The sequence below is a fragment of the Centroberyx affinis genome, unplaced genomic scaffold (assembly GCF_046629955.1).
Source record: "Centroberyx affinis isolate AG114_WGS23_722 - 3 ecotype Tasmania unplaced genomic scaffold, CSIRO-AGI_Caff_v1 ptg001079l_1, whole genome shotgun sequence".
Lineage (NCBI taxonomy): Eukaryota > Metazoa > Chordata > Actinopteri > Beryciformes > Berycidae > Centroberyx > Centroberyx affinis.
The window spans coordinates 33,366-47,498 of record NW_027279626.1 but is presented as its reverse complement, the minus strand read 5'-3'; the positions used below and the strand labels follow the sequence as shown (position 1 = coordinate 47,498).

At 41.6% G+C, this 14,133-nt stretch overlaps 1 protein-coding gene across 1 annotated transcript in view; it reads left to right on the top strand.

The window, feature by feature from the left end:
• Positions 1-14,133, top strand: part of LOC139647410 (E3 ubiquitin-protein ligase Itchy-like) — a 33,155-nt gene that overhangs the window by 5,049 nt on the left and 13,973 nt on the right. Inside the window, exons 2-10 of the mRNA XM_071523301.1 lie at positions 430-521; positions 898-1,039; positions 3,319-3,443; positions 6,558-6,692; positions 7,812-7,857; positions 8,076-8,257; positions 9,348-9,594; positions 10,789-10,884; positions 13,497-13,671. Of these exons, the coding sequence (XP_071379402.1) occupies positions 452-521; positions 898-1,039; positions 3,319-3,443; positions 6,558-6,692; positions 7,812-7,857; positions 8,076-8,257; positions 9,348-9,594; positions 10,789-10,884; positions 13,497-13,671 (1,218 nt within the window). The 5' untranslated portion in view covers positions 430-451. The remainder of the gene's footprint in view (positions 1-429; positions 522-897; positions 1,040-3,318; positions 3,444-6,557; positions 6,693-7,811; positions 7,858-8,075; positions 8,258-9,347; positions 9,595-10,788; positions 10,885-13,496; positions 13,672-14,133) is intronic.

The window sequence follows — 14,133 nt, the reverse complement described above, 5'->3', positions numbered from 1 at the left end:
AAAGCCTCAGAAAGAATATTATAACTGTACTAGCGTGCCACATTAATCAATTTACACATGGCTTTACAGACATCATCTTGACAGACCAGACATCATTTGTCTTTAGTTTGCCATAGAACTTACGGTTTCTGAGCTGCAGATACTTTTAGCGGAGAAAAGGAAAGAAAGAAAGAAAGAAGGAAGAATAATTCCAGCAAATACAATAGGGTTCCAGCACTACGTGCTTGGACCCCTAATTACTGCCAAGACCTGCAGATTGGCCGGAGTGGAGTGTCATGTTTGTGGTGTGCTGTGGATGTCCGCTGTGGACTTCTGCGGGTGTTGTGGCGCTGCTGTTTGATCCAAATGAGCCCATTAATGTGCTGTAAATTTACAGCAGTGCAGAAGCCTGTTTGCAGCTGCACTAATGATGCGCTGTCTGTGCTGCAGGCCTTCATCCCAGCCCTATGTCATGGCCAGTGGCGTCACCAAGCCGGGCCCCTCCAATGGTTACCCTATGAAGGCACAACTACAAATCATTGGTAAGTGTTGACTTTGATCTTTATTGCTCCGAATAGAAGTTAGAACAAAACAAAGACGGAGCTCAAACATGGCCTTGTCTGCATTTTGGCTTATGTGATTAATTGTGTAGTGATGTAAATACATTTTTACAATTTGGCTTTTAACTGATTGTACCTTTTGTCTTTCTGTGCGTTTGTCTTTTTTCTCGGCAAAGTACTATATAAACATTGTTTTTTGAAATGTGCTATCCAAATAAAGTTCTTCATCATTATTATTATTATTATCTGCCTTTCAGTTCCGGAATTATTCTCTTTCCTCTACCACTTCCCTCTGCTTCTGCCATTATCGTGAAAGTCTGTCTTCCTCACTGTCTTTCTCTCCACCTGTCTGTTTCAGTGCTATCAGCAAAACTGAAAGAGAACAAGAAGAACTGGTTTGGTCCCAGTCCTTACGTGGAGGTGACGGTCGACGGCCAGTCCAAGAAAACAGAGAAATGCAACAACACCCACAGCCCCAAATGGAAGCAGCCGCTCACTGTGTGAGTCAGAGTCACGCCAGTTCACCAGACCCATTCGCTGTTAGAATAGGGAAGCAGATACAATGACAGGGTTATGAGGTCTTTCTGATGTTGGTGTTAAGGCAAAGTGTGCCTTTGGGTGAGACTTTTTCATGTTTGCAAAACTGAACTGTGTTAGGTCATGGGAGCAACATGAATTCTTCCTAATGGTGATTTTACCTTTTTTAAAGTAGAACAACAGTCAGGACTTTCATGGATGAAACGCTGAGTTATCAAAAATGTACACTGACAGTAATGACTATCAAACTCTCATTCTTCTGTGGTTACACATATAAAAAAATAAGTTACAGCAGCCAGAACTGGGTCAAATTGTATTTGAAATACTTTTTTACTTTTTTTTCCTCCCATATACTTTCAATTTAGCTCCCAGAAGGTTGGGACAATACAGTAACTGCCAGAATTTTGGATAATCACATATTACGTTGAAGTATTTGAAAGTCAGTTTAGTATACTTACCTGTTATTGACAACTTGCGTTACTTATTCCGCAATCTAAATTGTCCTGATGTGGTAAACTTTCATCTGTCTGTTACTCCAGACAAATCAACGCTAACAATTATTTGCAACAGCTATTTGATTCAGGTTTGAGTCCAGCACACCTTTTACCTTTGTTGGTACAGTTGTATGACATCTGTGAGTGTAAGTAATTAAGTCTTTATTACTTTTTGATATAGCAATTGTTGAAATTCAGAGTTTAGAGGCGTTCATCTCCGCGCTGTATCGTACATGTGTTTCAGGAAGCTAAAGCTGTTTGGTGATTATTCATCAAGGCCACTGTACACTGACAACATCTTAAGGCAGTAGAGTGTTAATGGTAGTAGTCATAGTAGTGGTAGCAGATTTACTTTGTTGACAAAGTTGTAGTAGGTTAAAGAAGATTAATGAAATCAATGTAGATAATTGTGGTTTGGCTCTGAGACATAAGCATATCATGAAAACTAGTGTTGGCCTTAATTCTTGTTCTTGTGAAAATTGCACATCATCATTTCCTCAGAAAGTCCTTACCAAGACCTTTCTCCAAAGCATACAAAATTAGACTTCCCCGCAAATTTATAAAATTGATGTTGCAACCTGCATATGATCTTTATCAAGAAGTCTTGCCTGAGGGAGTATTCTTTTCCAGTGAGTCACCGGGTTTCGGGAAAACCTCTTTCTACAGTGCAATTATGAGTTCCAGTATAAGCCAACACAGTTTAAATGGAAGACAAACTATGTTTAGTTGGTCAGAATTTGCCTCACTTACAAGTAAAATGCCAAACAGTGGTGAGAGAGCGAGTGTTTGGTCCACTCACAGGGATCATATTTCCAAACCTATTTGTATAGTCCACTAACACCACTTGTGTTCCTCTTGTCTCAACATATTCACACATCAGATGTCTACTTAATTTTAGCCTGTCTAGGATCTCCTGGTGTGCACAGTAACCTTCTTAATATAGAGTTCTTCTAGAGTTTCACTTGGTCCTGGGGTGCAAAGTTATTATATAACAAGTGTTTACTATGGGATGTAATCTGACCTGAGCCCATGTGTCCACAAACGTCTTTTCCTGGGGGCCATGAGGGTGTTCGCCAAACAACTGTCATAGCGATGGTTATGGACACTCACTTGTCCCCGAATAGCTTATGAACTTCATTGTCTGTGGGTTCCTTTCAGGACAGGACAAAGACTTTTGCCGCTCACTGGCCACAGCGGCTGATGGATTGCAAAGTGTACCAGCCACTACCTAAATAGATTTTTTGAAAATACTCTCCAAACAGTGGTGCATTACCTGCCAAAGGGGCTGATACATTAGACAAACCTGCTAGCTACAGACTGAATATATCAGCATTCGGCTGGTGGGTTTAAGTTATTTTCTTGTCCTGGTTACTTTCATTCGTACCAATATCAGTTAAACCGAAGATCGGATGCAAGATCGGATGCAAAATGTCAGGAGATGGGAACTGTGACATCAAGCAGTCTTTGTTCACATTTTGCAAAGTGCATCCAGGTCTTATTCAGGGAATAGCAGCTAACCAGAGTGCTGCTTAAAAGGAACAAACAGTGCTCATAGAAAGGCTACTGAGTATGAAATGTTTGTAAGGTGCTCATTGTTAAATCTCTGCAGGGGTCACTGACTTCAGATCCTCAACGAAGAAATGCCAGGCACTGCTCTTTCTTTCTTAAAACAACTGCATTGCAACTAGCAAATGAATTATTTCTTCTGTTTCTGCCCACCCAACACACACAAACTCACGCATCAACAGGATTGTGACTCCGTTCAGCAAACTGGTGTTTCGCGTGTGGAGCCACCAGACCCTGAAGTCAGACGTGTTGCTGGGCATGGCCATGCTGGACGTCAGTGACACGCTCAAGTCCAACGACATGAAAAGTGAGTGTACAGTACAAACACACGCACACACACACACACACACACACACACACACACACACACACACACACACACGATTGTACCATATATTTGTGTGTATAGTTTCCTGTCTGTCCTGCTCCTTACCACATTACCATTAAACAACACAAAGATGGTGTGTACAGACCTGTACTGCAAAAAATACATTTCATACATGCTTACAGATTATAATTAGAGATATGTATCAAAGTATACAAAAATTGGCCAAAAATGTATTTGCACATGTAGATGACATTCACTCAAAATATATTTTAAATATACTTAGATATATGTTGTCTGCAGCACAAAAGAAGACAATGTATTTCCATTGTTCAAAATATATTTTGAATGAATGAATGACATCAGAAATGCATTTTCTTCATTCCTCTGCAAGTGTGTGTGTGTGTCTCCGCTTGTTCATCTTTGTCATTGTGTGCTGGTGTGTGTTTTGCTGTCTTGTCATTGTGTGTCAGTGTGTTTGTGTGCGTCTTTTCTCCCTCTCAGAGTCCCCACCTGTGGTGTGTGTTCACATGCACACACTCACATTTTTGCATGCATTTGTGTGTGTTCCAGTGATATATCGGATTATGTGTACCTCTGCTTATGCGAACGCCTGCCCTGTCACTCTCCCTGGCTCCTCTAACACTACCGGTTATGTAACTCTGGGATGGGGGTGGGGGGTGGGGGGGTTGGGTTGGGTTCTGGGATGCCAGACATTTACTGTTGATCCTTCCTCCTGGAGGTGCCGTGGGCCAAATTCAACTAAACATCTGTGATGGGTTGTGCCCAATTGATAACACCCATGACATAACACTGCCTCCTTTCCTCTAACAAACCAAACCAGGTTTCTACACAGACACTCGACCAAGTTTAATAGCACAAGGCACAGTTACATCAGATCCTGTGGGGCGGTAAATGTCCACCAGCTAGACTACAAATCTTCCTCCGTTCCAACTGAGAGGCCGACACTGCTTACAAAGGCATGAAGTGCTGTAACATCAAAAGCAGGTCATCGTAAATATCAAAAATTGCCATCATGAAATAGGCTCTATCAGTAGGCTGTAGGCAATGGGCTTGTGTGTCTTGTGCTTTGTTCTGCTTGCTTGTGTTTGTGTTATATCATTCTGTAATACGGTTGATTGTTGATCAGTTAGATCTAGGTAGGCTCATTCTCTGTGAAGTCCTTTGAGACATGGTTGTGATAAAGGACTATATAAATAAATTAGCTTGAACTTGAAGCTACAATGCCGGCGCCCCAGGCCTGTTTGAGGCTGTTCAGGTGTCTATCTATTTAAATATTTCCAAGCATTCAGAGATGTGATTTAGTTTCAGAATTAAAAACTTTTCTGTTGGATACACAATTCCCTATTATTTCTGTAGGAGGCTGCTGCTTTTTGTCCTTTCCTTTTGCCCTGCTCAATTCCGCTGTTTGACCCTGTTTCTCATAAAGACTCCATTCAGTCTGTCTGGCCATTTGTTATGCATGGATACTGTCCAGCAGTGCTGTTGAGGGAGAATTGAGGGTAAATGTCACATGTCAAGAGGCTGACCTCTGTTCCATGACAGACAAGAAAAAGGCATACACTGAAACCTACGACTTTGTCATTGAAATCACTCACAGATTTGAATTAGTTTGAGCTTGTGTTTGTTGCAAATGAGTGTTAATTTTGGTTTCTGTGTAACTGGGTTATAGAGTTGTTGAGAGCTGTACTTAGGAATATTGAGTTAAGCCGGGTCCCATTGGGTTTGGGCATGAATGTCTACGTCTGGTTAGGCTGAATTTCTTAGTTGCTCTTGTTCAGTTACATTGTGCAAAAATAGTGTTATTAGCCATATATCATTCTAAAGTTCTTATCAGTTTTGGATTTAGTTTGGTTCAGTCTCACAAAAAGAGAATAGGGAGAATCTGTTGGGGTTTATCCTGTAAGAGTGCTTCTTTGGTTACTGTTTCACATGTTGCCAGTGATACTGTTTGTTTTTGCTTGCTTGTTACTATAGCTATTACTTCCCCTGTTTATTATTGTTTATGGTTGCCACCTTTGTGTTGCTGTTCAGTGTCTACTCTGCAGGTATTACCTGAGAGAGAAAGGGAGCACTTTTGAATAATTATGAAGACACTGAAAGGTTGGGAGGAAATACTCATTTGGGTTCAGAATACATTATTCACAGATGTGATCAGGAATGCAAAAAGCAGGAATAAAGCAGGAAAGCTGTAATTTGGGTTGTTGGATGGCCAACATTTACACATCGTCTCATTGCCCAATCAGACATGTCAGATGGCCGATGACATTGAGCAAGGGGAGGGGCTGTCTGCGGAGCAGCCCTGTCTCATTAATGTGAGTTTCATTCTGCATTTGGTTCGCAGGCTGGGGAAAACAGTATTGTTTTCATCTGAACATTCACACGACCCAGTGAAAAAAGCATACCTGAGAAATCATATCCCTGAACAATGTATAATATCGAATATACAACTTTGTGTGAGAGAAAAAGTTGAAATTGAATTGGACTGAAATTAAATCGGACAACACTGGTCTGATTTTGACAAAACTTGGAGGGATGACGCATCTTCGCAGTATCTCAGTGTTTAAATGATACTTATTGGTCAAATGGGGGCGCTATAATTAAAGGTTAATGTTTGAGTGTTTTTTTTTGTTTTGTATTTTTTTACTAAAATGTCATGTCTCAGACACCACTGGTCCGATTTTGATTAAACTTGGAGGGGTGATGCATTTTGACATTGTGCTCTGATGTTTTATAACATTGTACTGATTGGCCTGATGGGAACGCTATAATTAAAGGTCAGTTCAAAATTTGAAAGGCCCTAACTGCTACACCATAAGTCAGATTGACAAGAAACTTGCAACACACATCCAGCCATCCTCACAAATTACACTGATTGAAATTTTCACCTTTAATTATAGGATCCCCATTAGGCCAAACTGTGAAATGCCATAAATGCAACATCACCAGTCCAATTTTGATGACACTTGATGACACTTGAGGACAGATGATGCATCTTGTTACTGCATCATTCAACATGTTTCGGTTATTGTTGTCTTAGTATAACCATCCTGTGTTTTTGTGGTGTCGTTGCAGTCTCGGAGGTGGTGCAGACCTTACAGCTGAGCGCAGACAGAGACCAGTCAGACGTGGTGGGAGACCTGTCTGTCTGCCTGGACGGCATGACCGTCGACCCTGAGATGTTCGCCACGGCCGAGGCCAATCATCACAGTGAGTCAGGGGTCGCCAGGAGGTCAGAGGTTGAACAGAGGTTACGTCGAGACTATGTAGGCCCATTGAAATATTTTACTTTATTTGACGAAGTTTAATCTTTGAGAAGATCACCGCACTCACGACTATTGAATGTGCTAAGGTGCCAGAAGACCGAAGAACAGTATTAAGGAAGAAGGTTCTGCACACTTAGATCCATGCAAGTTTCTTTAATAAATCAAGTGCCAAGCTTTCAGTCACAAGTTTTAAAAAACTATGCCACATAACTGGAAGCAGCCATGTTCATAAATTGTTAGGGATGAAGCCAAAAAGAATCAGAGGAGACTATTGTTTGGTAGTGAGCTGGATGATGTCTTGTCCCTCTCTAGCTGCATTTACACTGGAACAAAAAAAATAATAATAGTAACTCATGCAGATTTGTTTGGCTTTCAGTGTTTAGACTGCCTTGCAAAGAAACAATGCTTGACTTGTGAAGAAACTTCCAAAAATTTGTTAAAACAAGCATAAGACTTCTCTGTAGTGGAAAAACACATAGTTGCTGTCAGTTATACCACTTTCTCAAACGGCAGCTTTGGCTCAAACACTGCTTCTGCATTCTGTTGTGGCATCTGCTTCATACAAAGTAAAATATCAGATTTTTCATCCAGAGTGGTTTGCCACAGTGGAGGTTCATCATGAGAGTGATCGATTTACTGGAAAGTTACAGAGAGACTGTGTGAATTTTGAATGAGCCTTGCCCCGACCATCAAAGCTGAATTTCCATTTCTGCTTGTGCTGATGGGTAATAACAGTGTGCGTCTTGAATCTAGGCCTAGTAGTATAATGATAGCAGTGCCTTTTTTTAGGGATATGGCTAAGGTTAAGTCCTCTACATCTTTCTAACCTATAAGTATATGCCGAGGCAAATGTTATGTCAGTTCTAAATCTTTTCATTCTTATGACGGTTCACATTTGTGACATTATCTTGTTTGCTGGCTGTTCAAAGAATGTGGGATAATTGAGCACAACTTTTGATTGCAGCACCAACTTCAAGTACAGTCACGTTGTTTGACTGGTTTGGTTATGCGTGAATAGGAATTCATATTTTTGCTTTATTTAAGTTGTGTTTTTGTGCCTCAGGTACATTAAACGGGGAATCACAACCTAATGGGGATCATACTATAAGGTACAGTACCTATCACCTTTGTCGATGCAAACATTTCTCCATCTTGTATCTAAATATTATTTGCTATTGTTTTACATATTGCAGTTTTCATTTTAACCATTTACCTGACTGTCATCCATTGCAACTTGATACATTCTCCGTTTCTGCTTTTTTTTCCTGCCCTCTTCTCTCTCACCCCCCCCCCCCCTCTCTCTCTCTCTCTTTTTTACTTCTCCTAGGCGGAGTAGAGACAGCTCTCCGGCGGTGGACGGAGTGGAGCACCGGTCTTCCCCTGGTGGTCGGAGGGCGGTGAACGGTACAGGGTCTCCCTCGGTGTCATCAGGGGGCTCGCGGCCCCTCCGACCCCCCAGGCCCTCCAGACCTCCTCCCCCGACCCCGCGCAGACCCACCTCCTCGCCAGGTCAGAGATTTATTAAAGATCCCTATGTGGTCTATTCTGGGCAACATTTCAACTAAGATCAGGACGATCTCTATTTCACAAAAGTGAAATACGCTTCTCCAAACTTTGAGTGTGTGCCACAAACCAATCACTGTCAGACAATTACCCTAAGGCAAAACTAGGGGAGGGGGCTGCATTCCAACTGTGAAGAAAGACTCAATTCTTCATTTTGCTGGTTTCATTTAAATCTATTTTTGCATTCCGACCATTTGTCTTTTCATAGGAGCCATGCTGGCTTTGAGGGAGGCCACAAAAATCAGGCTTAAACGCGTCAAAATGAAAAATGAAGAATTTAAGTGACTTAGTCTTTTCACATTCCGAGTGTCACTCTCTCCCCTAGTTTTCCCTTAGGTTGTTTGACTACCTACTAAACTTTGTGCTGCATTCACATTGTATGGGAAAGAGGGTAGATGCAAACGTCCTGCAAGAAAATACTGTTAATTGCAGCTTGGGATCTTGAGAGTTTGGCAAAGGACCCTGATTTCTCTGACCTCCTGAATTCTGACGTCACCAGCCAGCCAGATCACAAAATGACCTGGAATGTAGGAACTACTAGCTAGATTTTTCATCAGCGGTTGACATTGCAATGTTTGCTGTACTGTAGAAGTTGAACTTAAATGTGTCCCTCACTAAGTGCATGTGTGAGAAAGCTGATCAGGAGCAACCAAATACCAAAACACTCAAGTGTGGGTATTATTGGGGTAAAACAGCCATGCTCGGTAAACATTCCCTTGGTAATTAAAATGTGAAAAATACAGAAATGTTCTAGGTTTGTCCTAGGATCTGTGAACAAATGTGTAAGAACAAATGTGTAAAAGGAAAGACCTTAAGCACATTGCCAATGGAGGGATGAATGGATGAATACCAGGACACTTTAGTCTTTCCTTTACCAAGAGCTTAAGAGCTTTACCATTTGATTCATTCTAAACATAAACACTGTGAAATTGAGTCTTTCAAATAGTTCAGTTTGGGTTCAGTTTGTATAACCTGTCGTGCGCTCAGGATCTAGGAGTAACACTCAGTGACGTCTCTCTCCAACACCTCTCCCCAGCGTCCTCCAGCAACGGCTCCGCACCGGCCGACGGCAGCGACGGCCACTCGGGCTCCGACACGCCGGTGCGAACCGCGGCCTCCGGAGCCTCGGCGGCCCCGGACTCCAGCCCCTCGACGGGCCCGGACCAGAGCTCCACGCCGGCTTCAGGGGCCGGAGCCGCGGCGACCAGACAGCCGGCCGGCAGCGTCACCCCGGCCGTCACCCCGAGGGTCCCCGCGGTCAACGCCGGACCACTGCCCCCTGGGTTAGTTCAGTTCCTGTAATCTGTACAGCGCTTCCTTTAATGACGATAACAATATGCAATATCATTGTATTATATTGGTTGAAAAGAAGCTCATAGACTATTGTAATTACTGTATATGGCCCTCACACAAAAGGCCTCTATTTTGCACTAAATGCAATTTCCTTCCTTTATGCCTAATTTTTCATCTCAACCCAATTAATTACTAGATACATTGTGCATGTTGGGAAATGAAGGTGTTTTTCTATTTTACTCTGAGCTATTACACAATTATGCAAGACATGCCTCAGCACAAACTGCTCACTTTGCCTGTTTTAAGTGGTGAGGGTGGCTTCGCACACTCTGCTGGATTGGTTTAGTGTCGGTGTGGATTGATCACCAGTGGAAATTCCTTTGAGTTAAAGTTCTTGTTTCTTCATTATCTTCCTTGCGCAGTCAAAGCCGTGCGTCTGAAGCAAGTAGCCTAATCCATAACCCTGGCTGGTAGTGAAGCTGATTGATGAAGCAGTTTCTCTTTTCATTCTCATTCTTGAATCCATAAATTGATTGATAGTCTGTGTGCACACAAACTACATGAGGAAATGTGAAGGGAACAAGAAGGATGAAGTGGGATTAAGGGTTGTTTAGTTAAGGTTTAGCCTCAAGCCTGCATTGAAATCCATGGGAAGGAATAAACAGCACACAGCACCTACCTCTGCAGGCACAAATAACACAAACGTAAAAGTAAAGAATTGATTGTTTTCAGACCTTATCATGGTTTGTAGGGAAGGATACTATGTTACATGTTTGATCAGAAGTTGTATTTGTACAAAGACAACAGTTCTGTCCTCCAAATGTTTCTGAGCATTGATTATATCTGCGATTTAGTCCCTTAGGGAATCTTGCATGCATCCTGCAGTCGTCACCACCTTTCTAACTGCCACAGTGTCACCATCACTGTCCCTGTCTTTCCCTTTTGTTGTCTCTTTCTATGGTTTCTTTCTCTAAGACTGTAATTCTATAAATACCCCTTCTGAACTATCATCATCACGACGACGCGCTGACCTTCGCTGAACGTTTTCTGCTTTTGTAGTAGGATGACTCATGTCTTAATAGCTGTTTTGTGATCTATAAATAAGCTAAATGGCTGGAGTGGCGTACTGTTTTTTTACCTAACGTCCTGATTTTTGTTGTTGTCATCGTTGTTGCTGTGTCTAGGTGGGAACAGAGGGTGGACCAGAACGGCAGATTGTACTTTGTCGACCACGTGGAGAAGAGAACGACGTGGGAACGCCCCGAACCACTGCCTGCTGGGTAAAAAGCTCTTCCTGCTATTCCGGTCTTTCTCTTCTCAGATGTTTCTAATTCTTTCGTCTATGATTCTGGGCCGCTGGACTATGAGGTCAAGTAAAGCAGTTTAACATCATGTCACTCTCTGCAACTCATCGGCTATGTTTACATGCGCACAGTAGCCTGGATCCTGACTCACATCCTTGTTAAGGTCTTAGTCATGATAGGCTGTTTATATGCACTGTTAATTAGCTGCTCTCCACTACCCCTACATTCATGTGTCCACCAGTAAACAGAATTTCTGCCTATCTGTGTTCCCTAACTAGCAATGTAAGTTATCTGCACCTGCACACAATCTCTTCTTAACCTGCCAGTGCAACCTGACTTGCTCTAGTTTTGTGGAAACTCAGCATCTCATCTCATCTTTATTCAACAACTCCCTTAACAATCTTAAATAAATCACTACTGCAATGCCATCTGCCATCCAAACAACCAAGAATAATAACGTTTTCATGATAGAATGACTCAATTCCTAAGTGAGAGGACCTGGAGTTGCCAAGACAAATAGAAAATAATCCTGTGTAAAACTGAGCTTGTGCAGCTTCAAAACCCATCAGAATTCACCTCAACAAATAAAGAAATGTGTAATAGAGCAACCAGCAAGCAAAGCAAAAATAGTCAATATTTGCCTTGGGTGTAGTTAAAGGCAATTATTTTAAACCCTTATTCATTTTCAAGTTAGACTGAAAGAGTGTGGGATCTGGAATCCCTTATTTGGTCAAAATGATCTCATGCTTGAGAGGAGGATAGGGGTATACTACGAAGCTAGATTATGAGGTTACCGTGGTACCTTTTCCAATGGTAACAGTTTCCAATGAAGGTGGTTCACTTTTGAATCACCATGCTAATTTACACAGCACACCTAATCTGGTCTGGAGCAGCTTCAGGCTATCGGATCCAAATGTTTAAAAAGCCAATCAACTCTGGAAAAATGTCATCACCACTCCTAGAGGATCCTGTGGAATTTATTAATATAAAATTTATTGCAAAAATGTAATTTACAGATATCAACAGAAACATTGTATTCAAATGAATGAAAGAAGTAATAAAAAGAACTGTACAGGGGGAAACTATTGAATTAACAGATAGTAGGAAGGGCCGAGACGGCCCTGATGATTTATTATATCAGAGATGTAATGTTTGTAGCATTTCCAGGTCATTTTCCCACTCTGTCTATAAAAGTGCTTCTATCAAATAGCATGTAGCTTACATTAGTTGACTGTAGTTATCAATAATGAATGAAATTTACTGTTACATATGAAGTGCTGCAATTTAATCCTATTTAATAGGATTGTCAAGACTGACTGATGCAATAGATTGAACACATATTCCATCACTGCTGCCCTGGGGAACATGAGGTCGACTTTGTGAATAGAAAATCTTTTTACAGCCTCAACATGATTACACAATATTGTATCAATGAAAAATATGACTTATGTGTCTTAATGACAAGGCAGCGATAAGCCTATTTATTTATGCGTTACATTATCTGCAGTTTTCCTCCAGCAGCCCTTGGCAGCAGAATTACTTTTCACTGTTAACAATGTTTTTGTATTGCTCATGTTTATTCAGTATAACAGTTTGTTCTTCTTGACAGAACATAAATGTTAGTCATCAGTTTTTCCCATACACACTTTGACAGTCTACTAAATGTGCTGACATTGTCAGTAGCATAGTTTACATAACCACAGAACTATTTATAGTCTTTTATTGTTTTATTATTTTGTACTTGTTTTTATTGCTTATTTTTATGTTCCAGTTGTGTGCATATGTTCTGTTTCCTTTTCCCTGCTGAATCATGTTACTTTTGCCACTGCAACAACCTTATTTCCCCACGGAGATCAATCATTTCATTTTATCCTAATCTGTCCACGTTGCTTGTGATTGGCTATTTGTTACAAACCCCGCCCCTTTTCACGTGAAAAGTCCCAGGTTGACAGAGCCAGTGGTAACCACCTTTGTGAGACCAGTTAGCGGGGATTTACCAGTGTTAGGTTCTGTGAAGTGAGCTATCACAGAGATCCCCTGATTATGTTGAACGAGCTGCGTGACGTAAGGCACATCTCTACTTCATGAGTCACATCTCTAACACCAACCTGTTTCTCTTTCATTATTGGCTGGTCTGTCTCGTTTATAATTAGCTGGGAGCAGTATACAGTTAGATCCTCTGCCTCCTTCATGGACCACAGCACCAGCTCACTTCAGTCTTGAGCTGTGAGCATTGTATTTATCCAAGCTGTGTCTGTCCCACTCTCTGTTTGAGCTGGTAGTGTCATGTGGGTCCAATAGACCGTGTCTACCATGGCAACACATTTCTGACTCCTTCTCTTATTATTAACTCGCTTGCTCTGTCCTTTTTCTGTCTGTCATGGCTGTCTGGCTGTGAAACAATATTGCCAAAGCAGTATACAAAATGTAGATTTTCAAGAACCAACAAGCAACAGTTTATACATTAAAACCATATTGAGGTACTAAATGAATGGGTTTGAAAACAGTATATAATGATATTGAGGCCAATTAGTTATACTAACTAATCAACCTTTCATCTCTTTCTCTTTCTCTTTCTCTTTCTCCAGCTGGGAGCGTCGTGTCGACCCGATGGGCCGGGTCTACTTTGTGGACCACATCACGCGCACCACCACGTGGCAGCGCCCCACCATGGAGACGGTGCGCAACTACGAGCAGTGGCAGCACCAGCGCAGCCAGCTGCAGGGCGCCATGCATCAGTTCAACCAGAGGTTCATATTCGGGGTGAGAGTTCCTCTTTGTAATGCTATACCGCTGTTACTATATAGTGATAGTTATGAACTTACTGTAGCCGCTTATAAAGGAATACGCTGACTGTTTTTATCAAATAAGCTTTAACCGATCAAGGTTTATCTTTGTGTGACAAGATATCAGCAGCTGGCAAAGTAATTGTTGCGTCATTGAGTATGTTTACATGCACATCAATAACCCGCTCACTGGCAGTAAGTTTAATGCAATATTGCAATTACAATGTTTACATGGTCCGAAGTGACGCAATTTCTGTAGTAACCCGGTTACATGGATTAATTTAATAATGGGTCTACCGTCTACCACTGAGCCATGTTGTTTACTTTGCAAACAACATCTAGGTTACTGCGTCTGGTGACCTGACAGACGCAGTTTGAAAAAAGAAATCTGACTAAGGCGTTTACATGCCCCAGTAATTGGAGGTGTGTCTAGGTGTGT